Source organism: Bacillus rossius, chromosome 12 (assembly GCF_032445375.1).
Source record: "Bacillus rossius redtenbacheri isolate Brsri chromosome 12, Brsri_v3, whole genome shotgun sequence".
NCBI lineage: Eukaryota > Metazoa > Arthropoda > Insecta > Phasmatodea > Bacillidae > Bacillus > Bacillus rossius.
In genome coordinates, this window is record NC_086339.1 from 34,042,415 (window position 1) to 34,055,733 (window position 13,319).

Sequence of the window (13,319 nt, forward strand, 5' to 3'; positions counted from 1 at the left end):
GACCCCCCCACACATGTTGCAGTCAACACTCCTCACGTGTGACGTAGCTCAAGCTCGGAGTTATATTGCGCCTAGTGTACATAACTCAATAGTGTTCTGCCAATTATGTTTTCATTTTCATTTAAATTTATTCTTTAAATCGCTCCTGAAGTAGTCCAGCAGTGATCAATGGAAATTGTCAATATTAAACTGTAATTTTGACGATGAAATTTTTTTTTCTTACTTTTATAGGTGCAGAAACCTATTCGTACACTCGTTTCTTGAACTATACTTAAGTTTAACATTTTTTTTTTTTTTTAAATAATTCTGGCTTGGAATAAAAATAAATGCATTTAAAATGACATAACTCAGTAAAAAAAGTTTATTAAAAATATTAGGGATGGGTTGAGTACACATTTTTATCGATTCCGATACCAGTACCGATTCCTAAATTTCGATTCTCGATTCCGAGTCATTCCAGTTTTCGATTCCTGGTAATTCTGGTCACATAATTAAAACTACTTAAGAATTGAATGCATTACATAATGATAATAACATGTATAAAGGATAATTATAGACTTAGGATTAAATGTTGAGGTTTTTTTTTTTTTTTTTTTTTTTCAATTACCAGTGAAGAAGCATTTTCACATAAAGTTTGTCTGCTAATAAGTACTAGGCTGTGCACAAAGTAGTTCAACATTTAGACAAGGTTCTTTAACAGGCGATAACGCCGATAACATAACATCTTTGTTCAAAATGGGTTCAAAGGTAGCACTACTTTTTTCTGTGGTACCTTTTGACTTAGTTGGTGACAGTGCTGTAAACAAAAGTTTGTTTTTCTTCAAAGACTATTTTTTCTGGTAGTAATGTGTGCCGGGATTTCAAATGCTTCATTAAATTGGTTGTAGATTTATAAGTACCGCTCCGTGAAATTTGCGCACTACCATTATTACAAATTGCATATTTGTCATTTTCACTATTGATGCGAAAATGTTCCCAAACTTTAGACATGTTAATACAATATCAGAACATTCGCATCGTAATTTGAAACGACAGTCGGCGAACATTTTTTTACTAACAAACTAGCAAAACACTTGAAAATAGTTTTAGCAAAACAATATTTGTGCCAAATAAATAGCATAAATGCGAAACAATTCACAGTAACCTCAATAGCACGACGGTGAATTACGGCGTAATTCACCGTCGTGCTATTGAGGTTACTGTGAATTGTTTCGCATTTATGCTATTTATTTGGCACAAATATTGTTTTGCTAAAACTATTTTCAAGTGTTTTTCTAGTAATTATTACAATTTTCCTTTGCAAGAAATAAACACGAGCCTCTGTTGGCGGTATGGCCAGAGAATTCTTTATTATCGATTGTTGCTTTCATTATACAATTTGTCCCGTACGCAACGAATCGATACGTTTCGACTTGACTTTATATTTTATGGCCACCAGAGATTTTGTGGAGGCCATCATCCTTGAATGGCTCACAACTAAACTGGTGACGACACGTGATGTGATCTCGTTTCATAACCGTCACTTTCTTCACAAAAAACAATGGACTTTTCTTAACTGCAAATAAAATTAATAACTCTTTTTACAATTTATTTACGTCTAATACATGAGTGAGGAATAATGTTCTTCGATCGTGGAGTTTTAATTAGAGGTTAAACATGCCTGGTAACATTGTTTTTATTTATTTTTATTCGTATAAAATTAATATTTAATAATAATGAGCATTATTAGGAATTTTATGCGCATACGGCAGGTAAGATATATTAAAATAAGTAAGTAAAGTTCAGACGAAAATATATTACTACTGTATTTTCTTAACTTAACCGATTCCTAACCTACCTTGCCCTTTTTTAGTACCCGATACTGAGTACCCAAATTTTTTAATAATCGGTGGTATCGAGGAATCGGAGAATCGAATCGACCCATCCCTAAAAAATATCCTAGGTATATTATGTCTTAAAAAGAAGCTTAAAAAATAAATATGTACAGTTAAATTAGTTTTGTCGTAATATTTTCCATGCACAAATCGCCTTAATAACACTGAAAACAATAAATTGTTTGTATTGTTCTGTCCTCAAAGTTTTTTATTGTATGCTAACTTAGAAATGCATTGGCTTAATGTTTTTTAGTCTTTAAAGAGGCTATCAAAGCAAATTAAAAGGTTTAGTATAGTTTTCAAGCTACAGTAAACACACCAACCTATTAAAAATGTAATATTATTAAGAAAAAAATAAATTCAAAATAATAGAGAACACTTAATAAAACTAAAATTTACTATATTAATCTAGTAATTACTTCAAGAAATCTACATACACCCTCTTTTAAAACAAAGGAATAAAAAAAAAAGTTACAATAATGGAAATAAATAAAATAATGGTGAACTTTCAAAGAATTAAAATATTAAATTGTCCATCAAACTTATTGCCTAAATTGAATTCAGTTTGTTTGCACAGTCAACAGTAAATTACTGCTACACTTCTGATGCCATTTTTTACACCATTTGCTCTATTTGGCCAGAATAATTATACTTTACAAGTGTCAACAAGCATTTAGTTTGACCAGCCAATAGTAAAATACATCTACACATCCATACACCACTAATAATAATAATAATAAAAGGATTCCCCTTCAAATAATCCAGTTTACCTAAAAGAGAAAGTTACTAGTCATTATGCTAGATGGCTTCAGATGCAGTGAACTTACACTCCAAAGCACTGCACAAAAAAATGCACAATATTTTATAATGCCAAAAATTATTACGGAAAATGTTAAATCAATCATACAAATATTCTGTGGAATTTTCACTTTTAATTGTTCTTTATACACCAGTCACCCTTACGTGTGAACAACTCAATTAACTGCAATTTTTAAAAACAAATTGAAACAAACATGGCGTCTTTCTGTTCTCACATCTCTGCTGAGGCACGTTATAGAGTTGCACACATCTATGAACTACATACATCTATGGCACCTTCGACCGTTATGTTTTGATTGTAAAACGTACTTTGTTCACAGATGTGACGAGAACATTAAATATTTTCACGTGTAATTTATTTTATAGTTAGAGATGAATATTATTCCCAGAAGTCCAAAAAAATAATATATATGTGGATTGGACGTGAGTTGAGCCATTTCATGCTGCAGTTAAGTTGTAGTGAAGGACTATTTTCGTAAAGGGTTTTGCTGTACTGCCGGTACTGGTACCGACATTTTAGCTGCGGTTCTCGGCGCCGGTTAAAATGCTGAGAACCGTAGGAACCGAAAACTGGTACCGACCCATCCCTATAAAAAACCAAATTTTTTTAAATACTAAAAAAAAATCAGCATAAAATCTGAGACTCATATGCAGGTAAATACAGTAAGGCTTCAATGAAACAGTCCTAAGAGTGTTCAATGCAAGCTCGTAGAAGAATTTCCCTGTTCATAGATCTAAATTTCGAAGTATCTTGAGAAACTTCTTAACAGGGATTTATTCTAGAATGTTTTAAAAATCTATGGTCGAGTTTTGACCAATCAAGGACAAAGAACTTCATTTTTGAGTAGAGTCAAGCCTTAACTACTTGCTTCACTTGGCTAAAGATTTCTAGTCTTGGCCCACCTCTAACATGCACAAGTAGTGGGGTAAAAAATAAAGAAAGTTCTACGACCATGAACTACAACAGAAAAAATGGGTATGCTTTGGTATGGACATTAAAAAAGTGAAAATGATAGATAAAATGGAATACAAATTGATAGCCACTTCTAATCCATGAAAAAATGCTGTGACTAGAAAAACAAACATAAATAAAGTTCCTGATTTAAGCACAAATTCTACATGCTATGTGCGAATGAAATTCAGTTTTGGTGGGAACCATTAAAAACGAACATGGATCAATAACTTGAGGTTTAATATGTAAATATGAAGTAATTTCATTACTATTTTGCAAATAAAGATGTTTTGGAAAAAAAAAAAAAATTATTTATATTTTGTGAAAGGGATTAGAACTTTCTGCTATTTCACAGCTCATTACAATTTCCTGCTCCTAAAAATACAATCACATAAATCATTAACATACTTATTTTTGTCTGAGTAAATAACTGTGGTTCTTCATTTTACAAAATCCTAGGAATCAAATAAAAAATTGGAGAATCAAATCTTAAAATATGATAAATATATAATCAATTGTACAATATATATGATTTTTTACAATCCACTTTGCCCTCCTCACATTTTTTATGAACTTCATTTAATTTAACAAATAAAAAACAAAATTCAGTTATCTAAAAAGTTTTGTTTAAATGATGTTTAGTTTAATAAATAACAGGAATTTCACCCTGTAATTTCTATGGTAACAAAGGAAGACAGACAAAATTATCATAAATAACCACCGACATTGAATTTGTGACATAAATGGATAGTGAATAATAATAAAAAAACAGAAATATGAAAACAAATCAAACATTTGAAAATTTTTACTCGTATTGGGAAATGGTCGTGAAGCTGAAGATACATCACAATAAGACAATTCTTGAAGAGGTGACACTCCAACTCAGGAAAAAAAGCTTCTTGCTTGGAATGTGGGTTGCACATACGGTAAAGTTGTGGATAGTTGAAATAAAACTGCAATACTGCTCTAAATCCACAGGCTTCCTACGATAACAAGAGTTTTTTTTTGTGAAAATAATATTTACAGTATAAAATTAAAATTTGCTGCTTCTAAAATACCTAATCACAATAATAATAAAAATGGTAAATGAAATAATAATTTTGCGATGTTAATTTCTCCCTCAGTAGCGAAGTGAAACTCCAGTGGTGACAGGCAGTATAGTTGTCACAATGACTCTGCTCAAGTGAGTTTCAGTTCCTCGGGAACAGCACCTTCTTGCAGGGATCAGCGTTCCCGGAGGCCATCTTCACAGGCAACTTGGACACACACTGCGCTGCAGACCAGACAGCATTCTCCTTGTCCTCCGCCTGCAATACACACATCCACACACACACAGATCACAAATAGATAGTGATGGGATTTTCGATACTTAGATACCTCGATACCTTTGATACTTGACGGTATCGCAAAGTATCGAATATCGAAACTGTAAGTTCGATACATTTTTTCAATACCGGAATGCTTGTTCATTTGTATTGAATTAAGTTTTGAGTCGCCATCGTACAAAATACAACTACAGTAGAACCTCGATGATACGTTCCCGTTTCATACATTTTCCCGTGTCATACGCCAATTAATTTTGGTCCCGCCGAAAGTACTATATTTACAATGGTTTACTTTCCCGGAACATACACTTATAAAATCATTAATTTCCCATTTCATACGTTTTTACAAAGCGGAAAAGTCCTAAAATTCACAAATTTTTTGTTATATATATATTCATCCTGATAAACTACGTTTCAATTAATGATTTTATTTTGAAAAACGTTCATTGTTTACCTTTGCAAACGTAAGAAAATAACTTTATTGCACCATAGATATGGATAGTATCATTCGCTAGTAGCATCTATGGCCAGCACCATGCGAGACTAGTGGCGCAAACTAGCAATGATTATGAAAATGGTGCACGCGCTTTACCAAGCATGGATCTCATGTTTTGTGCATTCATTAATCTTTGAACAGTATATACCCGTTTGTTATTGTTTTCTTACGATCGGATTATTTTAATTTTACATGTCTCAAGTTAAAATTTTATTGAAAATTGTTCTGTTGCATAAAGTTGTTTGTAAAATGAAACAAACAAGCATAAATTTCTGATTTTCTTTTTACAATAGCCTAATTTTTTTATTTCTAATTTAGGCTTGGTGACTTTTCCCCCCCTTCAAGAAAGGACTTCAAACATTTTGTAAGGCCACTGTTTCTCATGTCAGCTTTACTTGATTATGGGCTGTAATTTACATTTCTGGTGGTTTTATTATATGTATGTATAATGATGAATTCATATTTTTCATTAATATAATGCAATTATTTACACATTATGTATTTAAGTTTAATCTGACATTGTGCTGGTATGATAGATTGAATTTATATATTTTAAAACTAATTTATGTTATTTGTAATAATTGTTACTTAATGGGAAAATATTTTTCCCTGGAGTATCGAAAGTATCGAACTGAAAAAACAATACAGAATCGAGTATAGAAAGTGTGGTATCGTCCCACCTCTACAAATAGATAACATTAACATTAAATAGTGTACATTAAAGCAGGTACATAATAGGCATCCTTAAAACTTACACTTAAATATCTTAGTAATTTTTAGCTAACTTTATCTATTTATTTATGTCTATCTAATTTCCCAGAACTCACTACACTTCACGTTTACTTTTTCTTTCAATATGTATTATATCTGAAAAAATATTTTAAGTGGGAATCTAATTCTTACTATACAAATTCAATTTCGTATTCGAGAATAATTTGATACGGTGGAAAATCTTTGTATCATCACTCGATTGAACGACAAACTCCTTAAAATGTCGAAATTGCTTGACTGGTTGGTTTACCTTGTTTTCTATACAATAATACACTCTATATAGCGTCACGCTTACTCTATTAAGCGACAACAATACGGCATCATAAATCATAAAGCAGTACTTCCTAAGTTACCGAAGTTGATAAGAACTGCAGCTGTGTACGTTGTTTGCTGTTTTGTTGCTGTATTCAGGGTGTCTACTAGATATAGTAAATGAAATTCCCTGATTTTTCCAGGTTTTCCAGGTCTAAAACTGAATTTTTCCAGGTTTTCTTTAACACAATTACGACATTCCACGAAACTGAAAAAACTGCATAACAATACATTGATGAGTTTCAAAGTATTTCAACTTACTTAAATTAGTAAAAATATTACCTTCTTCTAGACGTGGTCAAAGTGACTCAATTGATGGCAAATAAAACATGCTGCTACAAATATTTCACAAATTTACTTTTGCAAAAAACATTAGTAAAAGGAAGCTCCCGTCAAATTCGCAGTGACTCAACTTTTGCGTCTATAGCTAGAGCCAAGATTTTATGGTGTTATGAAAAAGGACTTTTCGTCATTAAGAATTGTGGATTTCGTCTTTATCGTCATAAAAAATTAAAACACATGTAATAACATGTACACACCTAGCAGAGCTGCCTTGATCAAATGCTTCAATAATTTGTGGTTAGAGACTTAAAATATGCACATTAAACAATACTATGTTGAGAGTACATAAAAAATTAACAACTAAAATATTCAGTATTCTTATGCAGGTAAGTACTGTTCCTGAGTTCAGGAGAGAGTCTAAATTAACTAAATTAGAAACTACAGTTAAACTTTTGTTCTATAAATGCAATATAATTAAGCTCAGGAAAAAGCCACCATTGTCAGCAGTTCAGCATTCTCTGGTTTTAGAGATCTTCTTCTGTCACTTACAACTACAGAATACTTAGAAAAAGATCTTTCTGAGTCCACATTCGTTGCAGGTATCCATATTAACTTTAAAGCAGCAGCTGCAAATTCAGGATAATCCGCTTTCATTTTACATAGTATGTCCACCATGTCTATGTAGTTCACATGCGGTTTCATCTGCTCTTGGGAAACCAGGTTTTGGAGTATTATGTAGCCTGTCGCTACAGAGGTCTTCTGCACCTTGCAAAGGAAAGGTAGGTTCCCAATATGTTTCTGGAATTCTTTTTCCTCCACACGAATGTTTCCTACATTTTGAGGATTCATTAGAGCGCTGATTCCCAGAAATAGTTGACGAGATGGATCAGTGTTCACCAGATCAATCAGTTTTATAAGACTGAGTTTAGCTGTGTTCTTGAACTGCTCTTTAAGGGCTGCAGAGTTGACAGTTTTCATTTCAGCCAAAATGTCTTCAGTAGTAGGGGGACCATAAGGATACTGGACCAATGTAAACATAGAAATGTAAACACCGGCCCCAGTACCCCCATGGGCGCCGCCATCTTGTCACGTGGGCGCCGCCATTGTTGTTGACATTGGCTACCAGGGCGCGCCATCGTCTGCTGGAGGCCGCCATCGTAGTTCAGCCTTTAGTTACCGGAGCGCGCCACCGTCGCTCCGAAGATGGGAATTGAATACAAAAAAATCCTGGGCACTGGGTGGATTCGATCCCGGGGACGCACCAACATCGTGGTTAGGAGACGGACGCCTTGACCACTAGACCACCGGACCAGATGAAGTATGAGGAATTAAATAACGAAGATATGCTTTAAAGAAGCTATGTCTTTAAAATTCGAAAAAAAAAAAACATACGTCTATAACCCCAAGTATGCCTAACCGCCATTATGCCAAACCGTCATGTCTTAAAAAATGCAACCATACTAGCTATGCCTATAGACCCCACCACTCCACAATCGCCGCCATGTCTAAATTCCGAAAAATAAATATGTATATAAACCCACACCCACCCCCACCCCCAAGTATGTCTAAAAGAAACCCCCGCCATACTAGCTATGCCTAAACCGCTATGCTTAAAATACCTGCCATATTGTATGCTTAAACCGCCATGTTTAAATGTCAAAAGCCCCGCCACTCCACAACCGCCGCCATGTTGTATGCTTAAATCAATTGACGCCATGATGTATGCTTAAAGCAAACCCCCCACCATTATACTTAACCGCCATGTCTTAAAAAAATATGTCTATAAACCCCCCACCACTCCACAACCGTCATATCTAAATATGCTTAACCCGCCATGTTGCATTCGAAAATAAACGTCTACAACCCCCCACTCCGAGTATGCTTAATCGCCATATCTAAATTTCGAAAAGAAATAAAATATCACTATGCTTAAATTAAAAAAAAATACAATCATACTAGCTATGCCTAAACGGGTAACTTTCGAAAATAACCACCATGTTTAAAAGCCCCGCAATACCAGCTATGACTAAAACAAACATAACCTCAAAATCCCGCGCAGAGAGAGCGAGATGTTGCCTGCTGGAGCGTCACTCGTAAACTGCGCAATTATAATCCCCACATCATATTATAAGCGTAATAATGTCTTTAAAAACAACAGTGTGTGTGCAACACGCCAAGTAATAAGCATAGTTACTATTACGTCGAGTAAAATAAGCATAGTTAAAATATATAATATTGCGTAATCATATTTAAATTATTAATAATATTTTTACAGGCCAATGAGTTAGCACCTTAGCGTTAAGTAATAAACATATTTAAAATTAATAATATTAATAAAATTATTACAAACATTGTGTAGTAACTGGCTCTCGGCCAATGTGTTAAACATTAAAAACACCGTGCTGGAAGCGTGCGCTGGCGACCAGGAATGTGTTTACCACAGAGGAGCAAGGTCAAGTCATCGCTGCGTACAGGAAAGGAGCAAGCACAAGGAATATACAGAGGTGGAAATAAAATCCCCACGTCATATTATAAGCATAATATAGGCGCCATGTTGTATGCTTAAAAACCCGCCATACCTATGCCGCCATGATGTAAGCTTAAAACACACACACACCCAAGTATGCCTAAAAGAAACCCCAGCCATAAGAGCTATGCCTAAACCGCCAAAATTAAATTTCCAATAGTCATATTTAAATTTGGAAAATAACCCGCCATGTGTAAATATCGAAAAGCAAATACCGCAACCCCACCACCTAGCGTATGTTTAAAACAAACACCACCATAAAAGCTATGACGAAATACCTGAGAGAATCATAACCCCAAAAAAGCGCCATACTAGCTATGTCTACCCCACCCCCACCACCACCAGTATGCTTAAAACAAACACCACCATAATAGCTATGACTAAATACCTGGGAGCAACATAACCTCAAAAAAGGCACCATAACAGCTATGTCTACCACACCCCCACCACCAGTATGCTTAAAACAAACACCACCATACCAGCTATGACTAAAGAAACATAACCTCAAAAATCCCGCGCAGAGAGAGCAAGAAGTTGTCCGCTGGAGCGTCACTCATAAACTGCGCAATTATAACCCCACACACAATAGTATAAGCATAATAATGTCTTTAAAAAAATGCTTTAAGTAATAAGCATAATTAAAATATATAATATTAGGATAGCATAGTTAGGACCCCTGCAGTGAACACGTAGCGTTAAGTAAGTAAAAATAAAATATAGCTGCGGCAATATCGTCAGAAACAAATTACGTATGTTACCGAGGTAATAAAAAAAAATAGCAAATAAGCATACATAAAATAAAAACTCACCGGAACGCACCCCACCCACCCCGGCGATATGTAACAAATAAAAACGCAGACGAAAAGATATACTAAAAAATAGTAACACCTATGTGCGCCGTGTAGAGTGCAATCCACACACCGCCATCTTTAATGTCACAGAGGAGAGCGAGAAACGTAACGTAAAAAACGCGTGAAGTAATAAGCATATTTAAATTTTATAATATTTTTACAGGCCAATGTGTTAAGCATTATAAACGCCGTGCTGGAAGCGTGCGCCGGCGACCAGGAATGTATTAAGAAACCCCTGCAGTTAACACGAAGCGTTAAGTAATTAAAAATAAAATGTAGCTGCGGCACGATCGATAAAAACAAACTACGTATGTCACCGAGGTAATAAAAAAAATAGCAAATAAGCATACATAAAAAAAACTCACCGGTACGCATCCCGCCCACCCCGGCGACTTGTAACAAATAAATATAAATAAACGTCGAACAAACGACCGTGTAGCCTGTTCGCGCACCGCAAATAAGCATACATAAAGGAAAAACTCACCGGAATGCACCCACTCCAACACGGCGACGTGTAATTAAAAATAAAAACGCAGACGAAAAGATATATTAAAAATAGTAACACCTATATACGCCGTGTAGACAACCGACAGCGAATAACGATAAGTAAATTTATAAAATATATTACAAAGCGGGAGCGCACGTCTGTACTCCGTAGACGCACTCGGAAAACTGTTTTCAAATTCCCGGTGCGACGAAAAGAAAGTTTTGTTTGTCGACCCTGGCCCGCCGCGTGCTATAGTAGCTTGCAGGAGAGCCTAAGCGTGGAACACAATAAAAAAACGTACAGCCCAGTAATACATGAAACTGCCGAATGCATGTGACAAAAAAATTACCATAAATAACAAAAAAAAAAACATTTAAAACATAACAAAAACAATCAAAATACACTCACAAACGCAATACAGCGCAATGCAGTGAAAACTCCCATGAAATAATAAAATCGCTTATTGAGACAGCATGATGCAAAGAGTAAAAATCCCTATACGTAAAATAAAACAAACGCGAAACTTTAAAAAAATCTATCTACGAGAACAATATTATAAAACTACCACACTCTCCAACACACCAAATGACATGGCCCGATAAATGACAACACAAATAAATATCAATAACCATAAATACCTACATAATCAAAATATATTATTAAGCAACCGAAAAATACACCACAGCCCACATAAGGCCTCGCGAACGAACGGCACAACACCAGAGACAAAACATGCTATTCCCATTTGTTAAAAAGACGCACATACGAGTCTTTAGTGCTAGCCCAGCTAGTATGCATTCATTAATAAATAAAATCGGTTATAGTATTATGTGTAGGCAATAAATAGGAAGTACAAAGCGATATAGCCACAAGACGTTATTAAAAATATAGTAATAAAGTGTATGTATAGCCAGTAAATAATATATATGTAAGTAAAACGTGTTATACCCTAAACTAAATACCTGCAGGTTTATACAGTCAAACTTTGTAGGAATATAAACATAAGTCGTTTTAACGGTCTGTGTAATACAAATGCTTATCATCAGCTCTGAGTAATTTGTCCTTCATATAAGTAAACTTAGCATGTTATTCTAATAAATTATGTATCATTATAAAATAGTTATACCATCGTTACAAAATAATCATACAAACAAACATTAACAGCTATCCATCCTTCCCTTTCACTCATGACATAGTGTGTGGTGTTCTAAATAAGGAGTGAAAGAATATCATATGAGTCATGTTGTAAATGCTTATAAGATTATTGTTAACTTTCCATCAAGGCTAGATAAAAAACAATCTCTATATATGGTAGATGAATAAACAGAGACCAACTATAGACTTCATACTAGTAAATAATAATTAAGGACATATCGGGGCAAATAAAACAAAATAACCTATATAAATACACCCAATAAGCATAGGAAGCTCTGGCGTTAATAACAAAACGTTAAATAAAAGGTTACTGGTTCAGGTAAGAATATATATTCTACTACTATGCATTCCATTAAGCATAAGAAGCACTATAATCCCATCCCGACGAAACCAGAATAGAACACACCAGTAATGTTTGTGAAAGAACACACGATGATATTCATATTAATAACCACTTAGCCAAAATCGTTTGCAGAATAACAGACATAGCAATTCCATGTCTCAAACACCACATCGCTTCGGCGATAGTCCAGAAAACACAAAAATTATATCTGCCTTCCCCAAGAGACCGCCACAGTCGCCTCGGCGAACCTCGTGAGGTCACCAGTAAGTAACTATCACTTGCCGGAGGGCAGACGGTAATAACACACACGCAGCCGCCCCCGAAAACAAGCCTCCAACAAGAAAAAAATAATATATCAAAATATCTAAAACAACAAGGATGCCTTGCAAACTATTAATTACACCACCCATGCCTTTAAACTAAGTAACGTGAACGACGAAGCCCGACAACGACTTTCAAGTGACAAGGAGTAAAGAAGGAAATAATAATTAAATGTGGTGTACGAATACTCATTGCCCACCAACTATATACTACCTACTAGTGCTAATCCATGTATTGCCAGACATAATATATCTTTACATTAAAATAAACATAGTGTCAGGATAATACTAATAATAAGTATTGAAGTAACTGAAGCGTGTACACAAACAAAACTGTATAATTCTCATCATAAACGTTCCTTGAAATTCTACCATCACATATATAATCCTTTAATATTATCATAATATAGTTACCAAAAATAACAAGTCAACTCGAAAAAACCAAAACAACCCCTACAGGCATATTGCAACCTACATCGAAACGATCATAAGACTCAAACCCAGACACTTCATAAACCCACAGAGATGGTCAGGAGAAATTACATTTCATATACTACAGATGCTGTACTAAAAAGACACATGTATGCCAATAAGAACAGGTGTAACCGCCATAACTGAAAGTATTATATAAAAGAAACAATACAATAAATATCACAGCCTCAAAAAAACATAAGACAGGAGAATGAACCAAAAGAGAAATTTCAAAAGTCTAAACTGAACAGAAAATTAGGTAAATATTGACGTATACACATGAGAGTACAATTAAGTATAAATATATATTTAAAAAAATACACTACCTAGAGTT

General features: G+C 34.4%; 1 protein-coding gene across 1 annotated transcript in view; it reads right to left on the reverse strand.

The window, feature by feature from the left end:
* Positions 1–2,786: 2,786 nt before the first annotated feature.
* LOC134537327 (kinesin-like protein Klp61F) overlaps positions 2,787–13,319 on the reverse strand; it is a 105,221-nt gene continuing 94,688 nt past the window's right edge. The window contains exon 27 of the mRNA XM_063377644.1: positions 2,787–4,952. Within this exon, the coding sequence (XP_063233714.1) occupies positions 4,836–4,952 (117 nt within the window). The 3' untranslated portion in view covers positions 2,787–4,835. The remainder of the gene's footprint in view (positions 4,953–13,319) is intronic.